At 47.5% G+C, this 22,886-nt stretch overlaps 1 protein-coding gene across 2 annotated transcripts in view; it reads right to left on the reverse strand.

Annotated features, from left to right (window-relative positions):
• Positions 1-249: 249 nt before the first annotated feature.
• Positions 250-22,886, reverse strand: part of plxdc1 (plexin domain containing 1) — a 119,978-nt gene continuing 97,341 nt past the window's right edge. Inside the window, exons 7-14 of one of the 2 annotated variants that reach the window (XM_055922177.1) lie at positions 6,916-7,015; positions 6,664-6,759; positions 6,430-6,511; positions 6,067-6,127; positions 5,828-5,954; positions 5,336-5,371; positions 4,622-4,779; positions 250-4,238 (exon numbers count right to left, since the gene is read on the reverse strand). In XM_055922177.1, coding sequence (XP_055778152.1) covers positions 4,113-4,238; positions 4,622-4,779; positions 5,336-5,371; positions 5,828-5,954; positions 6,067-6,127; positions 6,430-6,511; positions 6,664-6,759; positions 6,916-7,015 — 786 coding nt within the window. In that variant the 3' untranslated portion in view covers positions 250-4,112. The remainder of the gene's footprint in view (positions 4,239-4,621; positions 4,780-5,335; positions 5,372-5,827; positions 5,955-6,066; positions 6,128-6,429; positions 6,512-6,663; positions 6,760-6,915; positions 7,016-22,886) is intronic. The other variant, XM_055922185.1, reaches the window with a different exon arrangement.

Here is a 22,886-nt window from a genome sequence, read left to right on the forward strand (position 1 = left end):
GTAGCAAATTAGCAATGAAACATTTTGTAGACCAAATTCAACATGTTGTCATTCACCTCCATTTTAAAAAAATCTTCACTTTGCAGGGCATATTATTGTGGACCTATTGTCTTGTAAAACCTCTCGCTTTGCGTATCTCTCTCTGGCCTCGGCTCATAATTGTGTACTAAAACCTTGAACAACTGTATAGGCTATGCCATGACTGACCATGTGCTTGAAAAGTGCTAATTTATTTGAGCGACTCAAGGATTTTATCAAAACCAACCACAAGTTTTTATTGGAACATTTTCAAACAGTACTGATGTCAAACAAAACATTATTTTTTTCATATGCTAAACTTAATGAAAGTAAATTTCTCCAAAACAATGTAACCAGGTTTTTCCAAAGTGGTTCATGGCAATAATGATCATTAGAATCACTAAAAGATATCTGTTATAGTGAAGTCCATGTGGCTATAGTATTGTACGTATACTGTAACTCAACGGTTGTTCACCAACCAAGACATTTTAGAAAACACAAGATATCTTCTCAAAACAGAACAAAATTAAAACACAGCCATTATAAAGTTGAACTGTACATTGGTTTGCAGTAATGAAGGCTAGTGTGTCTGTACCATTCCCTGACTTTACACGCAATGTGTATTCAGCTCTTTTCTCTCAGATGGAGTTTTCCCAACATCCATCCTCTCTGATTATACATACAGTGCCTTCGGAAAGTATTCAGACCCCTTGACTTTTTCCACATTTTGCTACGTTACAGCCTTATTCTAATATATATATATTTTTTAAGAATCCTCAGGAAGTTACACACAATACCCCATAATGACAAAAATAAAAAAAGTTTTTAGAAATGTTTGCAAATGTAAAAAAACTAAAACAGAAATACCTTATTTACTTAAGTATTCAGACACTTTGCTATGAGACTCGAAATTGAGCTCAGGTGCATCCTGATTCCATTGATCATCCTTGAGATGTTTCTACAACTTCAATTGATTGGACATGAGTTGGACAGGCACAAACCTGTCTATATAAAGTCCCACAGTTGACAGTGCATGTCAGAGCAAAAACCAAGCCATGAGGCGAAGGAATTGTCCATAGAGACAGGATTGTGTCGAGGCACAGATCTGGGTAAGGGTACCAACAAAATTTCTGCTGCATTGAAGGTCGCCAAGAACACAGTGGCCTCCATCATTCTTAAATGGAAGAAGTTTGGAACCACCAAGACTCTTCCTAGAGCTGGCCGCCCGGGCCAAACTGAGCAATTGGGGGAGAAGGGCCTTGGTCAAGGAGGTGACCAAGAACCCGTTGGTCACTGACAAAGCTCAAGAGTTCCTCTTTGGAGATTCTTTCAGAAGGACAACCATCTTTGCAGCACTCCACCAATCAAGCCTTTATGGTAGAGTGGCAAGACAGAAGCCACTCCTCAGTAAAAAGCACATGACAGCCCGCATGGAGTTTGCCAAACGGCACCTAAAAACTCTCAGACCATGAGAAACAAGATTCTCTGGCCTGATGAAACCAAGACTGAACTCTTTGGCCTGAATGCCAAGTGTCAAGTTTGGAGGAAACCTGGCACCATCCCTACGGTGTAGCATGTTGGTGGCAGCATCATTCTGTGGGGATTTCTTTCGGTGGCAGGAACTGGGAGACTTGTCAGGATCGAGGTAAAGATGAACAGAGAAAAGTACAGAGAGATCTTTGATGAAAACCTGCTCCAGAGAGCTCAGGACCTCCAACTGGGGCGACCGATCACCATCCAACAGGACAATGACCCTAAACACACAGCCAAGGCAACCTAGGAATCTCTGAATGTCCTTGAGTGGCACAGCCTGAGCCCGGAGTTGAACTCGATCGAACATCTCTGGAAAGACCTGAAAATAGCTGTGCAGCAATGTTCCCCATCCAACCTGACAGAGCTTGAGAGGATCTGCAGAGAAGAATGGGAGAAATAAACACTACCGGTCAAAAGTTTAAGGACACCTACTCATTCAAGGGTTTTTCTTTATTTTTTATATTTTTTACATTGTAGAATAATAGTGAAGACATCAAAACCATGAAATAACACATATGGAATCATGTAGTAACCAAAAAGTTTTAAACAAATCAAAATATATTTTATATTTCAGATTCTTCAAAGTTGATGACAGCTTTGCATACTCTTGACATTCTCTCAACCAGCTTCACCTGGAATGCTTTTCCAACAATCTTGAAGGAGTTCCCACATATGCTGAGCACTTGTTGGCTGATTTTCCTTCACTCTGTGGTCCGACTCATCCAAAACCATCTCAATGTGGTTGAGGTCGGGGGATTGTGCAGGCCAGGTCATCGAATGCAGCACTCCATCACTCTCCGTCTTGGTCAAATAGCCCTTACACAGCCTGGAGATGTGATGGGTCATTATCTTGTTGAAAAACAAATGATAGTCCCACTAAGCCCAAACCAGATGGGATGGCATTTCGCTGCAGAATGCTGTAGTAGCCATGCTACTACACCAAAACACCCCCTACTCAATTTTCTACGGTGGGAAATACACATGCGGAGATCATCCGTTCACCTACACCGCGTCTCACAAAACCATGGCTGTTGGAACCAAAAATTCCAATTTGGACTCCAGACCAAAGGACAAATTGCCACCGGTCTAATGTCCATTGCTCGTGTTTCTTGGCCCAAGCAAGTCTCTTCTTATCTGTGTCCTTTAGTAGTGGTTTCTTTGCAGTAATTCAACCATGAAGGCCTGATTCACACAGTCTCCTCTGAACAGTTGATGTTGAGATGTGTCTGTTACTTGAACTCTGTGAAGCATTTATTTGGGCTGCAATCTCTGAGGCTGGTAACTCTAATGAACTTATCCTCTGTAGCAGAGGTAATTCTGGGTCTTCCATTCCTGTGTCGGTCCTCATGAGAGCCAGTTTCATCATAGCGCTTGATGGTTTTTGCGACTGCACTTGAAGAAACTTTTAAATTTCGTGAAATTTTCCAGATTGATTGACCTTCATGGCTTAAAGTAATGATGGACTGTCGTTGCTCATCGCTGATTTGAGCAGTTCTTGCCATAATATGGACTTGGTCTTTTACCAAATTGGACTGTCTTCTGTATACCCCCCTACCTTGTCACAGCACAACTGATTGTCTCAAACGCATTAAGAAGGAAAGAAATTCCACAAGTGAACTTTTAATAAGTCACACCTGTTAATTGAAATGCATTCCAGTAGACCACCTCATGAAGCTGGTTGAGAGCAAAGCTGTCATCAAGGCAAAGGGTGGCTATTTGAAGAAGCTCAAATATAAAATATATATTTATTTGCTTCACACCTTTTTGGTTACTACATTTACATTTACATTTACATTTTAGTCATTTAGCAGACGCTCTTATCCAGAGCCACATGATTCAATATGTGCTATTTAATAGTTTTGATGTCTTCACTATTATTTTTGACCAGTAGTGTAGGTGTGCCAAAATTGTAGAATAACACCCAAGAAGACTCAAGGCTGTAATCGCTGCCAAAGGGGCCTCAACAAAGTACTGAGTAAAGGGTCTGAATACTTATCTAAATGTGATATTTCAGCTTATTATTTTTTATAAATTAGAAAACATTTAAAAAAAAAATGTTTTATGCTTTGTCATTATGGGGTATTGTGTGTAGATTGATGAGAGAAAAAAAAACAATTAAATCAATTTTAGAGTCAGGCTGTACCGTAACAAAATGTGGAAAAAGCCAAGGGGTCTGAATACTTTCCGAAGGCACTGTAGGCCCCCCTTCCTCGAAGTTATCGCCGATCTGATATGATATGATTGGTGAAATCAATGTAGTGGACTTCTTGCTCACCTATCAAATTATGCTAGATTTGTGCTTACCTCAAGGAAGGGAAGGAGGAAGAATATATTATTAGAGTATTCAAACAGGGCCATAGACAGCTGCTGCATGTTGGACAGGCGAAGAGCGAGAGACACAGAAAAAACAGACAAAGTACTGTTCTCTACAAGCAGTTACACATTGTCCACCATAGTAGGAATAAGGGAAGTTTTGCATTTCTGTCCTCTCTAGTTCCTTATTTAATCCCCAAAATGGGGCTCACTCTCTTGTCCAACTTTGCCCTGGAAGTCCAGCCTACTTAGCAGCACTGTTCGGCCTCAATGAAGCCCTCCTTATCGTGACCCCCAAGCTCCACCTCAGCATAGGTGGAGTGACAGCTCTGGTTGCGGAACTTCATAGATGGCCAGTAGTTATTGGTGTGTCGCTGTGAACGACAGACATTTGACCCAACCAGGATTAGTCAAGTCCATGAGTACAGTACAGCCCTAGACACAGGTTGTGTTCAGTAGGGAACAACCGTTTTGAAACGGGGTGAAACGGGGAGGTTCTACCTGAACGTGTCCAATAAAAACGCAGATTTTTGTTTCCGGCTCCAGTGTGCCTTACTGAACACGACCCAGCACATCTGGCCCTCAAGGGCCGAAATCCTGCTGCCTATCGTTTCTTTGTGGCATGTAATTAATCTTTTCATGCAGTTGATCATAGCTTAAATTGAGTCATGCATCCCTGCTCTAGGCATTTCTATATAATAACAGAGCATTCAGGTGTAATTTATCTAATTCTGTCAGGGCCTGCTCTCAGTCTCACCTGCATGAGGTAGAATGGAGGAGCAACAGTGGGGTGTGTGTTGATATAGTAGACAGCCAAAAGGGTTAAGGCTACCAGCAGAATGAGGGCTGCCACCACACCTGCAATAATCGCAGTGTGCTCTGTCCGTTCCTGGTGCGGAGGACCTGTTTGCAAGTCTGAGAGAAAAGGAAAGTGAGGTAATGCCAATTATTATAATCATTGGAATGATTGTGAATAAGAATTGCTAATGTCAAATGAAATTAGACCTAGTCTACCCTGCTACGCTTGATAAAATGGCTAATGGAGAAGGGAAGGTGCCCACGACAGGATACATACAGTTCAGACAAACAGTTAGCCAGCTTCACTTGCACATTAGCGACAGTTATAGGACAAAAACACATCACAAAGACAGAAAAACAAAAGACTTACAGTACAACACAATGAACTCAAGACTCTAGCAGCATTCCAATTTGCCTGGAATTGTTGGTGATAATAAAGGCTTGGAACAGCCAGGATATTGTCTTTCAGTAGGTAGCGCACTAAAATGTATATTTTATTCATAGTTGCATTCAGGATCTTTTTTTCTACATTTTTTACTGAGTTTATCCTCTCAGTGGCTCAGTCAAGTCTACGGTCAGTGCTTCCGGGTAAGGGTAACACTACTCACAACCAGGCAGCCTCACTGACCTATGCAAAACACCCACATAGCCAACCAACTACAAGCCAACTCACCACCACCATTGTAGCGAATGAAAAGTTTGGTGTCATCTGTGGACAAAAAGAGAGTATTGTTGTACAGACACATGAGATGGGAAGAGCTAGACGGACATAGAGAAACAAATCGACAGACAGACAGAACCCAGACAACAGAATGCAAGCACAGAAAGCATGGATTGGCATCTCACTATATTTATTAATCTTTCGAGGGTGGATTTGGGTTGCAGCTACATAGCGAAACTTGAAATGTCTCCTTATAATTATACTACGGTGTCTTTAAAAACATAGCGAGAAAAACATTTAAATCTGGAAATTGTTAAATGTCTCAACCTGGCAACATTGATTTCCTATGTCGGCATTGGACTGGACCATTTATTTGGGCTGGACCATACTATCTTTCATAAACTAATCGGGGTGTGCTGATTTGGTATGTGAGTGGCCAGCAACCCTGGGCACCACTATAACTCAGACCCAGCAGAAGGGTGGTGCTTTCGGCCCCCAACTCACCCTCAGTGACGGGGATATCTGAGAGCACTGCAGGGGAGGGCGTGGGCTCTGGGGCCGAGTGGTTGAAGGACCCCGTGGAACCCTCAGGGCCACCCTGAGTGTAGTCCTCACAAGTGCCCTCTTTTGCCTGAAAGAAAGTACAAAAGAACATTGCCGGTGGAGGGGGAGTAACGGTTGTTCGATGTAATTTGTCGATGTAATTTCTGCTTTTTCGGCCCAACGATCTAATACCATCTCACCTCTTCAGGACAGTTGTAGTCGAGCCACTCCTGTCTGTGACGATCAATTCCATCGGAGCATCTGAAATACATGTGGAGAGGACAGCGAGAGGCGACAATTATGCAGTATAATTCACAATACTACACTAATAAACCATTTTTACATCTCATGTTAGTCTTTCTTACATGACATTAAGTCTAACACTCACATGTATACATACACATGCAAAATCATGCAAACTCACGCGCACACACGCGCACGCACACACACACACACACACACACACACACACACACACACACACACACACACACACACACACACACACACACACACACACACACACACACACACACACACACACACACACACACACACCTCACCTTTGCAGTGTGTTGCACCAACCACAGCCATTTGTCAGGTTGGATATGAGACAGAGTTCACAGGTGGTGTGTTGGAGACATGCTGGGAAAATAAGACAAGTGATCCATTACAACTTTTACAGGCTTGTATTCAGTGGGTGGGTGGGTGGGGGGGGGGGGGGGGTAGCGTGAAACTGCCATCATGATGTCACAAGTTTGGCCGAGTAGGGGTCTGTGAGCACAGTGCATACTCACTGGGCAATGGAGTGAACTCAAAGGCAGAGTGATTGATGATCTTGGTGGCGTCAATCTCTACTCTATGGTACTCATAGATGGTCCGCCGTCTTGCGTCTATAGAGAGGAAATCAAGTAGAAGTAGGGCCAGTATTTTTGACCTTGTGACATTCACACAAATAACATTGACGGTCCGTCTAAAACTGGTCTGGGTATAGTAGAGAGGGAAGGATATTGGATGGCAGGTGTGAGTGTAGTCTTGTTGTGACTGACCTGAGGACTGTGGAGAGGGGAGGAGGGCCATGAACGCGTCAGACAGGCCCACCTTCACTGGGTGTTCAGTGGAGTTGATCTTCTCTACTGGCAAAGGAACCTAAAGGAGCAGGAGAAGGAGGGAATCAAAGACTGGAGAGTTGGCTTTTGCGTTTTTACACACAAGATGACTTTGGGAGACTGGTTGAGATATTCCAATTTTGAGCTAGGGTGCGCCTACAGTGATCAACACCATGTTCGAAAATCCTAACCTGTTGTCGTGAGTGGTCCACGTCTCCGAGTGAGTATTATTTTATGTCTATAAAAAGAGGGCAGCTATCTATGGCTACAGCTAGCCTTTCTGCCGCACTGTGCCCATCTCTTTCAGTGTTTGGATAAGAGGATAACTTAAACAAGGCCATACACATTTTATTAACAGTTTAACAGAATTCATATTTTTTTTAAGTGAGGTGAGCAAGCAAATAAACAAAATACAAAATAAAGTTGAACCCATTGTACAAAATACTAAACAACCTCAGTACAACACCTAGTGTTCACACCAAGCGACCTCACAAAAACATTGTATAACTGTTTTGGAATGACAGTCACAGGGACCAGGGTTTGAGTCCCAGTCAGGGTACACCTACATTGGTGTCAGGTGTTGGATAGCACCTTTGAAAGCATGGCTGAATCTCAAACCGAACACTTAGCTCCTAAGCCCTTCATTGAGTGGCCACTAGCTGATGTGTTTGACAGTGATCACTCGAGTCTGCAAGTGTTTTGGCCAAAATGAGCATTGAGACGATGGGCACTCAACTTCCCAACTGCCGCTTATCAATATTCCAAAATCCATTCATGAGCATTCTCCCGCGACCTGTCTTGTAGTAGCATATATATATAGTATACAGTGCCTTACAAAAGTATTCAGACCCCTTGGATTTCTTCACATTTTATTGTGTTACAACGTTGTGTTACAACACAATTGTGTTACAATTGATGTAATTGTCTTTTTTGTCAACAATCTACTCAAAATACTCTGTAAGGTCAAAGTTGAAGATGTTTTGTCATTGCATAAGTATTCAGTAAAATGTTGCTTAACAAATCGCATAATAAGTTAGATAATAAGGGTTGACATGCTTTTTGAATGACTAACCCTTCTTCTGTCCCCCATACATACAACATCTGTAAGGTCCCTCAGTCACGTATTGCATTTAAAGCACAGATTCAATTACAAAAGACCAGGGAATTTTTCGAAAGCCTCAAATATGTGATTGGTCGATGGGTAACAATAACAAATCAGACATTGAATATATCTTTAAGCATAGCATGGTCATATGCTGTGGATGATGTATTAAACCACCCAGACACATCAAGGATACAGTCGTCCTTCTGATCTGAGCTGCAGGACAGGAATGAAACTGCTCAGGAATGTTACCATGAGGCCATTGTTGATTTGAAAACATTTACAGAGTTCAATGGCTGTGATGAGAGGATAGATCAACAACATTGTAGTGACTCCATAATAATACATAATAGACTTAAATGACAGAGTAAAAATAAGAATACAAAATATTCTAAAACATGCATCATGGATGCCCCTCGAACTCAACTCTGGACCTCGAAGCCAGTTCCACTGCTTTTTTTCATTACATTTCCCCCTCTAATCAGGGACTGATTTAAACCAGGAACACCAGGTGTGTGCAATTAGCTATCTGCTAGAACAGAAACCAGCCGGCTCTGGACCTCTTAGGGTAAAAGTTGAATACCCCTTGTGATTGCAACAAGACAGTAAAGTAATACTACAAAAAAACGAAATGCAAAGCCTTATGTTTGAGGCAAATCCAACACTCTACATCACTGAGTAACTGCCTACTTATTTTCAAGCATGGTGTTGGCTGCATCATGGTATAGGTATGCTTGACATTGCCAAATATTGGGGAGTTTTTCAGGATAAAAACCAACAGGATGGAGCTAAGCAAAAGCACAATCCTAGTGGAAAAGCTGCTTCAGTCAAATAAAATAATAATGCACAAACAAAATTAAATTGTATTTGTCCCGTGCTTCGTAAACAACAAGTGTAGACTGTGAAATACTTACTTACGGGCCCTTCCCAACAATGCGGAGAGAAAGAAAATAGATCAATAATAGAAAAGTTAAACAATAATAATAAAAGTAACAATAAATGCTCCCGTTTCAACTGTTCTGCCTGCGGCTATAGAAACCTGACCTGTCTACCGGACGTGCTACCTGTCCCAGACCTGCTACCTGTCCCAGACCTGCTGTTTTCAACTCTCTAGAGACAGCAGGAGCGGTAGAGATACTCTCAGTGATCGGCTATGAAAAGCCAACTGACATTTACTCCTGAGGTGCTGACATGTTGCACCCTCGACAACTACTGTGATTATTATTATTTGACCATGCTGGTCATTTATGAACATTTGAACTTCTTGGCCATGTTCTGTTATAATCTCCACCCGGCATAGCCAGAAGAGGACTGGCCACCCCTCATAGCCTGGTTCCTCTCTAGGTTTCTTCCTAGGTTTTGGCCTTTCTAGGGAGTTTCTCCTAGCCACCGTGCTTCTACACCTGCATTGCTTGCTGTTTGGGGTTTCTGTACAGCACTTTGAGATATCAGCTGATGTAAGAAGGGCTAGATAAATACATTTGATTTGATTTGAATAAATACACGAGTAACGATAACTTGGATATATATTTACGAGGTACACGTAATGAGTCGATGTGCAGGGGTATGAGATGAATGAGGTAGATATGTACATCAGTGAGCTCCAAAGGTATTGAGACAGTGACCCATTTTTTGTTTCTTTGCCTCTGCACTCCAGCACTTGGATTTGAAACTAAACACTTCTACATTAATGTGAATGCTACCATGATTACGGATAGTCCTGAATGAATCGTGAATAATGACGACTGAGAAAGTTACAGAAGCACAAATATCATACCCCTCCAAAAATGCTAACCTCCCGTCATTGTAATGTTGAGAGGTTAGCATGTCTTGGAGGTATGATGTATGATATTTGTGCGTCTGTAACTTTCTCACTCGTCATTATTCACGATTCATGTTCACGATTGTGTTCGTATTTACAATAAAAGTGATTCGGAAATGATACAATACATTATTTACCATTTCTTTTGGGAACAAAATAATGTGAAACCCAACCAAAACATACAGCAAATGTATCCAACAAGTTTGTAGAGTCACAAGCTGTCACGACTTCCGCCGAAGTTGGCTCCCCTGCCTGTTCGGGCGGTGCTCGGAGGTCGTCGTCACCGGCCTACAAGCCACCACCGATCCCTTTTTCATTGTCTGTTTGTTTTGTCTTATTAGTTGCACCTGTGTTTATTTGTGTGCTTGATGGGCTTCCTTACTTAAAGTACGTTTACCCGCCCTTGTTTTGTGCGGGATTATTCTTGTGTTACGTGTGTGCGTTATTTAGGTGTGTTCGTGTTCTAGACCTGGTACCCTGTGTTTTGGGTGGTCCATTTATTTCCGCGCTCTGTGTTGTGGGCTTGCTTTTGTGCCATTTTAAAGTGCACTTTTTCCCTGTGGAACTCTCTGCTCTCTGCGCCTGATTCTTCCTCACACACCTAGTCCCGCGTTACAGAATCCCGCACCAAAACATATGGAATCAGGAGGAGCAGCCGTGCCTCCTCTCCCGTTGATGGAGGAAAGGGTCCTCCATCACACCAGCATTCTCCACCGTATAGGATCGGCGATGGATTTGATGATGGAGAGGATGGACCGATGGGAGAGGAGTGGCCTTCCCACCTCATCTCCAGCACCCCCTTCACCAGCACCTCCTACCCCTGCTACAGCATCCGGCTCCGGGGCTCTGCGGCTGGTTCTCCCTAGGGAGTATGATGGGAAGGCAGCTGGGGGTCAGGGGTTCCTCCTCCAACTAGAACTATACCTGGCGACCGTCCATCCTACTCCCTCAGGGGAGGAGAGCGTGAGCGTCCTCGTCTCCTGTCTGACGGGACGAGCCCTGGAGTGGGCAAACGCAGTGTGGAATGGCCCAGACTCGGCGAGGGATCACTACCCCGAGTTCACCCGCCGATTCCGAGCTGTGTTCGATCCACCCACCAGAGGGTCGTGCGGCGGGTGAACGGCTGTTCTACCTGCGACAGGAGACGAGGAGCGCGCAGGACTTTGCCCTGGAGTTCAGGACCTTGGCCACAGGAGCTGGGTGGAACGACAGGGCTTTGACAGACCATTACCGATGTAGCCTCAGGGAGGACGTCTGCAGGGAGCTAGCGTGTCGGGACACCACCCTCACGTTGGATGAACTTATAGACATGTCCATTCGTCTTGACAACCTGTTGGCTGCCCGTGGGCGTTCGGAACAGGCCCTGTCGTTTCCACCTCCAGGCCCTCCTGCTCCCATCCCCATGGAGTTGGGGGGGCTGCATCGAGGGGGACCGGAGGAGGAGTTTCCTCCTGCACCAGTTGTGGTCGGCGAGGACACACGGCCGACCGGTGCTGGAGGAACTCGTCTGGGAGTCGGGAGGGCAGGTGGAGCACTACTCGGTCACCCCAGGTGAGTCAGCACCAGACTCACCCAGAGCTTCCTGTCGGTCATATGTTTGTGTTAACCCAGGAAAAGAGGTTTTCTCCCTCTCTACAGCATAAGGCGCTAGTCGATTCAGGCGCAGCTGGGAACTTCATGGATCGTGGGCTCGCGTTAAGGCTAGGGATTCCCCTGGTGTCGTTAGACCTACCTTTCTCCGTGCACTCCTTAGATAGCCGACCATTAGGGTCAGGAGTGGTCAGGGAGGCCACGGTGCCACTGGACATGGTAACGCAGGGGGGTCATAGGGAGCGGATTAGTCTGTTCCTTATCGATTCACCTGTGTTTCCAGTGGTGTTGGGAATTCCCTGGCTAGCTCAGCACAACCCGGTGATTTCCTGGCGACCGTTGGTGCGACTACAGTGGAGAGTCCAGACCAGGTTTCCACCGTGTGCATTCCCTCTGAATATGGCGATTTGGCTATCTCCTTCAGTAAAAAGAAGGCGACCCAATTACCGCCCCATCGTCGGGGGACTGCGCGATAGACCTCCTGGAGAACGCTGCAATTCCTAGGAGTCACGTGTACCCATTGTCCCAGGAGGAGACAGTAGCTATGGAGACATATGTTGCTGAATCGCTGGGACAGGGGTACATTCGGCCCTCCGCATCACCCGTGTCCTCAATCTTATTTTTTGTGAAGAAGAAGGAGGGAGATCTGCGTCCGTGCATTGATTATCGAGGTCTAAATTCTATCACAGTGGGGTTTAGTTACCCACTACCTCTCATCGCTACGGCGGTGGAATCATTTCACGGGGCGCGCTTCTTCACAAAACTGGACCTGAGGAGTGCGTATAATCTGGTGCGTAACTGGAGAGGAGATGAGTGGAAAACCGCATTTAGTACTACATCTGGCCATTATGAGTACCGCGTCATGCCATATGGGTTGAAGAATGCTCCAGCCATCTTCCAATCCTTCGTAGACGAGATTCTCAGAAACCTGCTCGGGCAGGGAGTGGTAGTGTACATCGATGACATCTTGATCTATTCTGCCAAACGCGCGGCGCACGTGTCTCTGGTGCGTAAGGTACTTGGGTGACTGCTGGAGCATGACCTGTATTGCAAGGCCGAGAAATGTGAGTTCTTCAAACAGGCCGTTTCCTTCCTGGGTTATCGTATTTCCACCTCCGGGGTGGTGATGGAGTGTGACCGCGTTACAGCCGTGCGTAATTGGCCGACTCCGACCACGGTGAAAGAGGTGCAGCGGTTTTTAGGGTTTGCCAATTACTACCGGAGGTTTATCCGGGGTTTTGGTCAGGTGGCTGCTCCCATTACCTCACTGCTGAAGGGAGGACCGGTGCGCTTGCGTTGGTCAGCAGAGGCTGGCAGAGCTTTCAGTCGTCTGAAGGAGCTGTTCACCAATGAGCCCGTGTTGGCGCATCCGGACCCCTCTTTAGCGATCATAGTAGAGGTGGACGCGTCCGAGGCTGGGGTTGGGGCCATGCTGTCCCAGCGCTCGGGCGTGCCACCAAAGCTCCGCCCTTGTGCCTTCTTTTCGAGGAAACTCGGTCCGGCGGAGCGAAACTATGACGTGGGGGACCAGGAGTTGTTAGATGTAGTCAAGGCTCTGAAGATGTGGAGACATTGGCTTGAGGGGGCTAAGCACCCTTTTCTCATCTGGACTGACCATCGTAATCTCGAGTATATCCGGGCAGCGAGGAGACTAAATCCGCGTCAGGCTAGATGGGCCATGTTTTTTACCCGGTTTCGTTTCACCATCTCGTACCGGCCAGGCTCCCAAAACACCAAAGCCGACACGCTGTCCCACCTCTATGATACCGAGGAGCGGTCCGTTGAGCCGACCCCCATCATTCCACCTTCATGTCTCGTGGCACCGGTAGTATGGGAGGTGGACGCGGAGATAGAGAGGGCATCACGGTTAGAGCCGGCCCCCCCTCAGTGTCCAGCAGGGACTAAGTACGTGCCGAGGGGGGTCCGTGACAAACTAATCCGTTGGGCTCATACTCTACCCTCCTCGGGTCATCCTGGCATCGAGAGGACAGTGTGGAGTCTTAGGGGGAGATACTGGTGGCCCACGTTGGCTAAGGACGTGAGATTTTATGTCTCCGCCTGCTCGGTGTGCGCTCAGAGCAAGACTTCTCGACACTTGCCTAGAGGGAAGTTACAGCCCCTCCCCGTTCCACAACGGCCGTGGACACACTTATCGGTGGACTTTCTTACCGACCTTCCCCCGTCCCAGGGAAGTACTACGATCCTGGTCGTTGTGGATCGGTTTTCTAAGGCCTGCCGTCTCATCCCGTTGCTCTGTCTCCCTACGGCCCTGCAGACTGCGGAGGCGCTGTTTACCCATGTCTTCCGGCACTATGGGGTGCCTGAGGACATTGTTTCTGATCGGGGCCCCCAATTCACGTCCAGAGTTTGGATTTGGGTTTTCACCCCGAGAGTAATGGGCAGGTGGAGCGCGTAAACCAGGATGTGGGCAGGTTTCTGCGGTCATATTGCCGGGACCGGCCTGGTCAGTGGGCGAGGTATGTTCCTTGGGCTGAGCTCGCTCAGAACTCCCTCCGCCACTCCTCAACGAACATGTCCCCTTTTCAGTGTGCCCCCTTTTCAGTCCTGGCCCCATGGCATCAGAGCCAGACCGAGGCTCCTGCGGTAGAGGAATGGGTACAGCGCTCAAAGGACACCTGGAAAGCCGCCCAGGAGTCGCTGAGACTCCTGAGCGGCAGAAGAGGAGCGCTGACCAGCACCGCAGTGAGGCCCCCGTGTTCGCACCGGGGGACCAGGTCTGGCTCTCGACCCAAAACCTGCCCCTCCGCCTGCCCTGCTGGAAGCTGGGGCCGCAGTGTGTGGGGCCATTTAGTCCTGAGGAGAATAAACGAGGTGTGTTACAGGTTACAACTTCCTAGGTATTATCGTATTAACCCCTTGTTTCATGTGTCTCTCCTCAGGCCGGTGGTGGCTGGTCCCCTTCAGGAAGGTGAGGTGCCTGAGGTCCCTCCGCCCCCTCTGGACATTGAGGGGTCCCCGGCGTACATAGTACGTGGCATTCTGGACTCGAGACGCCGGGTGAGGGGCCTACAGTACCTCGTGGACTGGGAGGGGTACGGTCCGGAGGAGAGGTGCTGGCGATCCCTTTTTCGTTGTCTGTTTGTTTTGTCTTATTAGTAGCACCTGTGTTTATTTGTGTGCTTGATGGGCTTCCTTACTTAAAGTACGTTTACCCGCCCTTGTTTTGGCCGGGATTATTCTTGTGTTACGTGTGTACGTTATTTAGGTGTGTGCGTTATTTAGGTGTGTTCGTGTTCTAGATCTGGTACCCTGTGTTTTGGGTGGTCCATTTATTTCCGCGCTCTGTGTTGTGGGCTTGCTTTTGTGCCATATTAAAGTGCACTTTTTCCCTGTGTAACTCTCTGCTCTCTGCGCCTGATTCTTCCTCACACACCTAGTCCCGCGTGACTCAAGCTTGATGTAATCATTGCGTGCTATGAATATGGGACCAAATACTAAACTTTGACTACTTTACTCCACATATAAATGAATTCCTCCCAATACTTTTGGTCCCCTAAAATGGAGGCACTATGTACAAAAAGTGCTGTAATTTCTAAAGGGTTCACTCGATCATAACCTCGGTCATTGTATCAAAGTGATGGAGTACAGAGCGGAAACAAAACGTGTCACTGTCCCAATACTTTTGGAGCTCACTGTAACTAGGAATAAAGTGACAATAAACAGTAGCAGCAGCGTGTGTCAAAAAAAAGTTTAACTATTTAACTATTTGGTTAACTATGTAACTAACTGGCTTAGGGATAGAAGCTGTTAAGGGTCCTGTTGGTTCCAGACTTGGTGCATCGGTACCACTTTATGACTTGGGTGGCTGGAGTCTTTGACAATTTTTAGGGCCTTCATCTGACACCACCTAGTATAGAGTTCCTGGATGGCAGGGAGTTCGCCCCCAGTGATGTACTGGGCCGTACGAACTACCCTCTGTTACACCTTGCAGTTGGATGCCAAGAAGTTGCCATACCAAGCGGCGATGCAGCCAGTGATGCAGACAGATACTTTCAATGGTGCATCTGTATAGCTTTTTGAGGATCTGAGGGCCCATACCAAATATTTTCAGATATAGAGGCATTGTCATGCCCTCTTCACAACTGTGTTGGTGTGTGGACCATGATAGATCTTTAGTGATGTGGACACAGAGGAACTTGAAGCTGTCGACCAGCTCCACTAGAGCCCAATCAATGTGTATCGGGGCGTGCTCGGCCCTCTGTTTCCTGTAGTCCACGATCAGCTTCTTTGTCTTGCTGACGTTGAGGGAGAGGTTGTTGTCCTGACACCACACTGCCAGGTCTCTGACCTCCCCATAAGCTGTCTCATCTTTGTCGGTGATCAGGCCTACCACCGTCGTGTCGTCGGTAAACTTAATGATGCCGTTGCAGCCGTGCACGGCCACGCAGTCATGGAGGAACAGGGAGTACAGGAGGGGACTAAGCACGCCCCCCTGAGGGGCCCCCGTGTTGAGGGTCAGTGTGAAGGATGTGCTGTTGCCTACCCTCACCACCACTTTTATTCTTAATTTAACTAGGCAAGTCAGTTAAGAACAAATTCTTATTTACAATGAAAGCCTACTAAAAGTACAGGATCCAGTTCCAGAGGGAGTTGTTCAGGCCCAGGGTTGTTAATTTGGTGACAAGCTGGCACTGTGGTGTTGAATTCTGAGCTGTAGTCAATGAACAGCATTCTCAGACAGGTGTTCCTCTTGCGCAATTGAGAAAGAGCAGTGTGGAGTGCAATAGAGATTGTGGCATCTGTGGATCTTTTGGGGAGGTATAAAAATTGTAATGGGTCCAGGCTGTCAGGGATTATGGTGTTGATGTTAGCCATGACCAGCCTTTCAAAGCATTTCATGGCTACAGGTGTGAGTGCTATGGGGAGATAGTCATTTAGACAGGTTACCATGGCGTTCTTGGGCCCAGGGACTATGGTGGTGCTTGAAACATGTAGGTATTACAGACTGGGTCAGGAAGAGCTTGAAAAGCCACTTGCCTGCTGGTCAGCGCATGCTCTGAGTACGCGTCCTGGTAATCCGTCTGGCCCTGTGGCTTTGTGAATCTTAACCTGTTTAAAGGTCTTACATCGTCCTCGGAAAGCACTGGGAGAAGAATTCACCTTTCAGCAGGACAATATTTTTCAATACAAGGCCAAATCTACACAAGAGTTGCTTACCAAGAAGACAGTGAATGTTCCTGAGTGACCAAGTTACAGATCTGCTTGACAATATATGGCAAGATTTGAAAATGGATGTCTTGCCATGATCCCAAACATCTTGACAGAGTTTGAAGAATTATGAAAATAATAATGGGCTAATATTACACAATCCAGGTGTATAAAGTTCCTAGTGACTTAACCAAGAAGAGCCACAACTGAAAACGCTGCCAAAGGTGTTTCTAACATGTATTGACTCAAGGAGCTGAATCTTATGCAACAACTATATTTTAGTTATTTAATTTCTATTCATTTTTTTTAAAGATGTTCTTCCACTGACATTACAGACTATTATCTGTAAATTGTTGACAAAAAAATACAATTAAATCCATTTTAATCCTAGGGGTATGAATACTTTTGCAAGGCACTATACACTATAATAAATGACTCGCTATGAAACATTGATAGGGAGAAAATTGTAAAAACAAAATGACATCTCTTCTTCTGCCAAAAAAATATCTGTAGCTGGAATCATTTGGTCACTTGTCAGTACACTTGTAAAAAATATTATATAAAACACCTTTATATAAAGTGCATATGTACAACATCTAGCAATATCTATACCACAATGACGTTGTGAGCATACAAGGCATTCTATATTATACTACAACATCAGTCTAACTGAATATGGATGTGTGTTGGTTGAATGTTTCAAGCAGGTTCTAGAATGTTCTTCAGCTGGTGAACCTCTTTTTGTGTTGGGTAATGGCAGCTGGTTTAGCAGGCTTTGGCGATGTTCTTCAACACCCACAGCTTCGACCTCTCGCAGAAGATTTAAATGTAATGTCAGTCTCCTGGAAAGACATGAAGACTAATCATGAGGATATGTAGCCATACAATAAACTAGGTTCATTTGTAAACAAAAATGGGAACAGTAGACGGGTATGTGTTTTGTTAAACTCAGAGTCAATAATGGGGCATTGAAATGGGATGTCAGCAAAAGTTTGAGTTGGCTTGACTTGTAGACAGTCTAGTCGTGTATTGTTGTGCACGAGCACCTTCAGTTGTGCTGTTGAGTAGACAAGCACGGCCAACAATAGAGGGAATAGGCTAGAAAAGTACACCAACAGACCCTCTCCCCAATGAACTGACTGCATGGGTGTGAAAAGTTTGAGGAGCACTATTGTAGACAGTTTAGTGTGTTTGTGATTTAAATACCTTTGGCTGCCCTGGCTTTTTTCGAAGTCAGATGACCTTGAGCTTGACCTTATTCCAGGCTGAAAGCTTTCATCCAATGGGTCTACAGGCTCTGTACTACTAAAGCTAGGGTCAAAGTCATCATCAGCAGCAGCAGCAGGATTAGTCTGTAGGACACACAGTAGTCAGTGATTAGCCAAAATGTTACTACTTTATCCCCATCAATACACATTCAATAGATCATGCATACTAACCTTGACACACAATACCCACCCTCAACAGTATATTTATTTGCTCATCATTGAGTCATGGAAAGATTTAATAGATTTTAATAAGATTTTAGAAGGTGATTTACACTAATTGCTGGTGCTGAACTGAATGTTGGTGCCGCTGCAGATGTTGATGGGATGAGACTTTAAATAGACGTAACGTTACATAACATTAGTCACATTTGCCTCTGTGGAAGTTAGTTAGTTGGCTAGCTAACGTACGCTAACGAAGCTAACGTTAGCTTGCAAAGCTACAAATCACATCACCAGATAGTCAAGCCAGTGTATTTTGAATGCTAGCTAGCTAGAGTTTGGTTTAGGTAAACAAATGTAGTTAGCTAGCTAGTTAGCTAGGTAACATTAGCTACGTTACCTCAGCTTGACTTATTTTCTTCTGTGCTGATGTTGGCTGACCGGAGGCCTTCCTCTTGTGAAGGGGAAAGTCGATGGAATAGCATCACTTTTCAACGACATATGCAACCCCATCAGTTGAGACTTCAGTTCCGTTTTGAAATCCTCTGGCTGAAAGTGCTGGCTACAAACACAGACATTTAGATTTTTCTCACAACAATTGGATACACCTCCTCGGGGCAGTACTATGTGAAAATTAGCTGGCCCGTTTCTACCAGTGATATGCAGAAACTTAATCTAAAGGTAGCAAGGTGAGACAACCACCTATCACAGTCATGGTAAGTACAATTTTTCCTCAATTCATTCAAGTGCAAGAGACTGTTGCGTTTAGCCAGCAGTGTGTCTGTACAGGTGGGGAACTATAACTGCCTTCTAGGCCTTCAGAGAAGGCCCAAGGATTGATAAAGTAATTTTACCCCCTTTCTCGCCCCAATTTTTCATGATATACAATTGGTAGTTGCAATCTTGTCTCATAGCTGCAACTCCCCAACAGGCTCGGGAGAGGCGAAGGTTGAGTCATGCGTCCCCCGAAACATGACCCAACAAGCCGTGCTGCTTCTTAACACCTGCTCGCTTAACCCGGAAACCAGCCACACCAATGTGTCGGAGGAAACACCATTCAACTGACGACTGAAGTCAGCTTGCAGGCACCCGGCCCAGCACAAGGAGTCGCAGGAAAGGAAAGCCCCCAGGCCAAATCCTCCCCTAACCCGGATGACTCTGTGTGCTGCCCTATGGGATTCCCGGTCACGGCCGGTCACGGCCGGTTGTGACACAGCCTGAGATTGAACCCCAGTCTGTAGTGATGGAGGTCACAGACCTGACCGTGCGGTGCAAGGACAACAACCTCTCCCTCAACGTGATCAAGACAAAGGAGATGATTGTGGACTACAGGAAAAGGAGAAACAAGCAAGCCCCCATTCTCATCGACGGGGATGTAGTGGAGCAGGTTCTTGGCGCCCACATCACCAACAAACTAACATGGTCCATGCACACCAAGACAGTCATGAAAAGGGCATGACAAAACCTATTCCCCTCAGGAGACTGAAAAGATTTGGCATGTGTCTTCAGATCCTCAAAAGGTTTTACAGCTGCACCACCGAGAGCATCCTGATGGGTTGCATCACTGCCTGGTATGGCAACTGCTCGGCCTCCGACCACAAGGCACTACAGAGGGTAGTGCGTACGGCCCAGTACATCACCGGGGCCAAGCTTCCTAAAATCCAGGACCTCTATACCTGTCACGTTCCTGACCTGTTTTCTGTTGTTTTGTATGTGTGTGATGGTCAGGGCGTGAGTTTTGGGTGGGCAGTCTATGTTTTCTGTTTCTATGTTGGTTTTGGGTTGCCTGGTATGGCTCTTAATTAGAGGCAGGTGTTTTGCGTTTTCCTCTAATTGAGAGTCATATTAAGGTAGGGTGTTCTCACTGTTTGTTTGTGGGTGATTGTCACTGTGTCTGTGTTTGTTGCACCACACGGTACTGTCTCGTCTCGTTCGTTCGGTCGTTCCTGTTTATGTGTTCCTCGTTTCATGTAAGTTCATAGTTTAGGTCTGTCTAGTTCGTTTTGTTGTTTTGTAAAATTATTCAAGTGTTCTTCGTGTGTTTAGTTTCGTCTTGTTAAATAAAGTTCATTATGTATTGACAACCCGCTGCGCCTTGGTCAACTCACTCACCGAAAGAGAGCCGTTACAGAATCACCCACCAAACCCAGATCAAGCAGCGGGTTAACGGACAGCAACGACAGCAGCAGCGCAAGAAGGAGGAATGGACTTGGGAGGATGTTTTGGACGGGAAAGGTTGCTACACATGGGAGGAGATCCTGGCTGGAAGGGATCGCCTCCCATGGGAACAGCTGGAGGCACTGAGGAGAGCAGAGGCAACCGGAGAAGGGAACCGGAGTTATGAGGGGACGCGTCTAGCACGGAAGCTCGAAAAGCCCGTGAGTACCACCCAAAAATTTATTGGGGGGGAGGCTAAGAGGTAGTGTGCCGAGGGCAGGTAGGAGACCTGCGCCCACTTCCCAGGCTAACCGTGGAGAGCGGGAGTACGGGCAGACACCATGTTACGCAGTAGAGCGCACGGTGTCTCCTGTACGGGTGCATAGCCCAGTGCGGGTTATTCCACCTCCCCGCACTGGTAGGGCTAGATTGGGCATTGAGCCAAATGTCATGAGGCCGGCCCTACATATCTGGCCACCAGTACGTCTCCTTGGGCCGGCTTACATGGCACCAGCCTTACGCATGGTGTCCCCGGTTCGCCAACACAGCCCAGTGCGGGTTATTCCACCTCCCCGCACTGGACGGGCTACGGGGAGCATGCAACCAGGTAAGGTTGGGCAGGCTCAGTGCTCAAGGGAGCCAGTACGCCTACACGGTCCGGTATTTCCGGCGCTACCTCCTCGCCCCAGCCCAGTACCACCAGTGCCTACACCACGCACCAGGCTTCCAGTGTGTTTTAAGAGCCCTGGTCCTCCTCCACGCACTCTCCCTATGGTGCGTGTCTCCAGCCCAGTGCCTCCAGTTCCGGCAGCACGCACTAAGCCATCTGTGCGTCTCCAGAGCCCTGTACGCACTGTTCCTTCTCCCCGCACTCGCCCTGAGGTGCGTGCCCTCAGCCCGGTACCTCCAGTTCCGGTACCACGCACCAGGCCTATAGTGCGCTTCGAGAGGTCAGTGTGCCCTGTCCCTGCTCCCCGCACTAGCCTTGATGTGCGTGCCGTCATCCCGGTACCCCCAGTTCCGGCACCACGCACCAGGCCTACTGTGCGCCTCAGCAGGGCAGAGTCGGCCGTCTGCCCAACGCCTTCTGCACTGCCTGTCTGCCCAGCGCCGTCTGAGCCATCTGTCTGCCCAGCGCCGTCTGAGCCATCTGTCTGCCCAGCGCCGTCTGAGCCATCTGTCTGCCCAGCGCCGTCTGAGCCATCTGTCTGCCCAGCGCCGTCTGAGCCATCTGTCTGCCTAGCGCCTTCTGAGCCATCCGTCTGCCACGAGCCATTAGAGCCGCCCGTCTGTCCCGAGCCATTAGAGCCGTCCGTCAGTCAGGAGCCGCTAGAGCCGTCCGTCAGTCAGGAGCCGCCAGAGCCGTCCGTCAGTCAGGAGCTGCCAGAGCCGCCAGCCAGTCAGGAGCTGCCAGAGCCGCCAGCCAGTCAGGAGCTGCCAGAGCCGCCAGCCAGTCAGGAGCTGCCAGAGCCGCCAGCCAGTCAGGAGCTGCCAGAGCCGCCAGCCAGTCAGGAGCTGTCAGAGCCGCCAGCCAGTCAGGAGCTGCCCTACAGTCAGGAGCTGCGCTACAATCATGAGCTGCCCTACAGTCATGAGCTGCCCTACAGTCATGAGCTGCCCTACAGTCATGAGCTGCCCTACAGTCATGAGCTGCCTTACAGTCATGAGCTGCCCTACAGTCATAAGCTGCCCTACAGTCATGAGCTGCCCTACAGTCATGAGCTGCCTTACAGTCATGAGCTGCCTTACAGTCATGAGCTGCCCTACAGTCATGAGCTGCCCTACAGTCATGAGCTGCCCTACAGTCATGAGCTGCCCTACAGTCCGGACCTGCCAGAGTCCCTCAGCCCGGACCTGCCAGAGTCCCTCAGCCCGGACCTGCCAGAGTCCCTCAGCCCGGACCTGCCAGAGTCCCTCAGCCCGGACCTGCCAGAGTCCCTCAGCCCGGACCTGCCAGAGTCCCTCAGCCCGGACCTGCCAGAGTCCCTCAGCCCGGACCTGCCAGAGTCCCTCAGCCCGGACCTGCCAGAGTCCCTCAGCCAGGACCTGCCGCCCCTTATCCCGGTGCTGCCCCTTATCCCGGTGCTGCCCCTTATCCCGGTGCTGCCCCTTATCCCGGTGCTGCCCCTTCATTTAGGTGGTTTTAGTTGGAGGGTGGTCATTGGGAGGGGGATACAGAAGCGGGGAGTGACTATGGTGGTGTGGGGACAGCGTCCGGAGCCTGAGCCACCACCGTGGTCAGATGCCCACCCAGACCCTCCCCTGGACTTTGTGCTGGTGCGCCCGGCGTTCGCACCTTGAGGGGGGGTTCTGTCACGTTCCTGACCTGTTTTCTGTTGTTTTGTATGTGTGTGATGGTCAGGGCGTGAGTTTTGGGTGGGCAGTCTATGTTTTCTGTTTCTATGTTGGTTTTGGGTTGCCTGGTATGGCTCTTAATTAGAGGCAGGTGTTTTGCATTTTCCTCTAATTGAGAGTCATATTAAGGTAGGGTGTTCTCACTGTTTGTTTGTGGGTGATTGTCACTGTGTCTGTGTTTGTTGCACCACACGGTACTGTCTCGTCTCGTTCGTTCGGTCGTTCCTGTTTATGTGTTCCTCGTTTCATGTAAGTTCATAGTTTAGGTCTGTCTAGTTCGTTTTGTTGT

This window comes from Salvelinus fontinalis, chromosome 1, assembly GCF_029448725.1.
Source record: "Salvelinus fontinalis isolate EN_2023a chromosome 1, ASM2944872v1, whole genome shotgun sequence".
NCBI lineage: Eukaryota > Metazoa > Chordata > Actinopteri > Salmoniformes > Salmonidae > Salvelinus > Salvelinus fontinalis.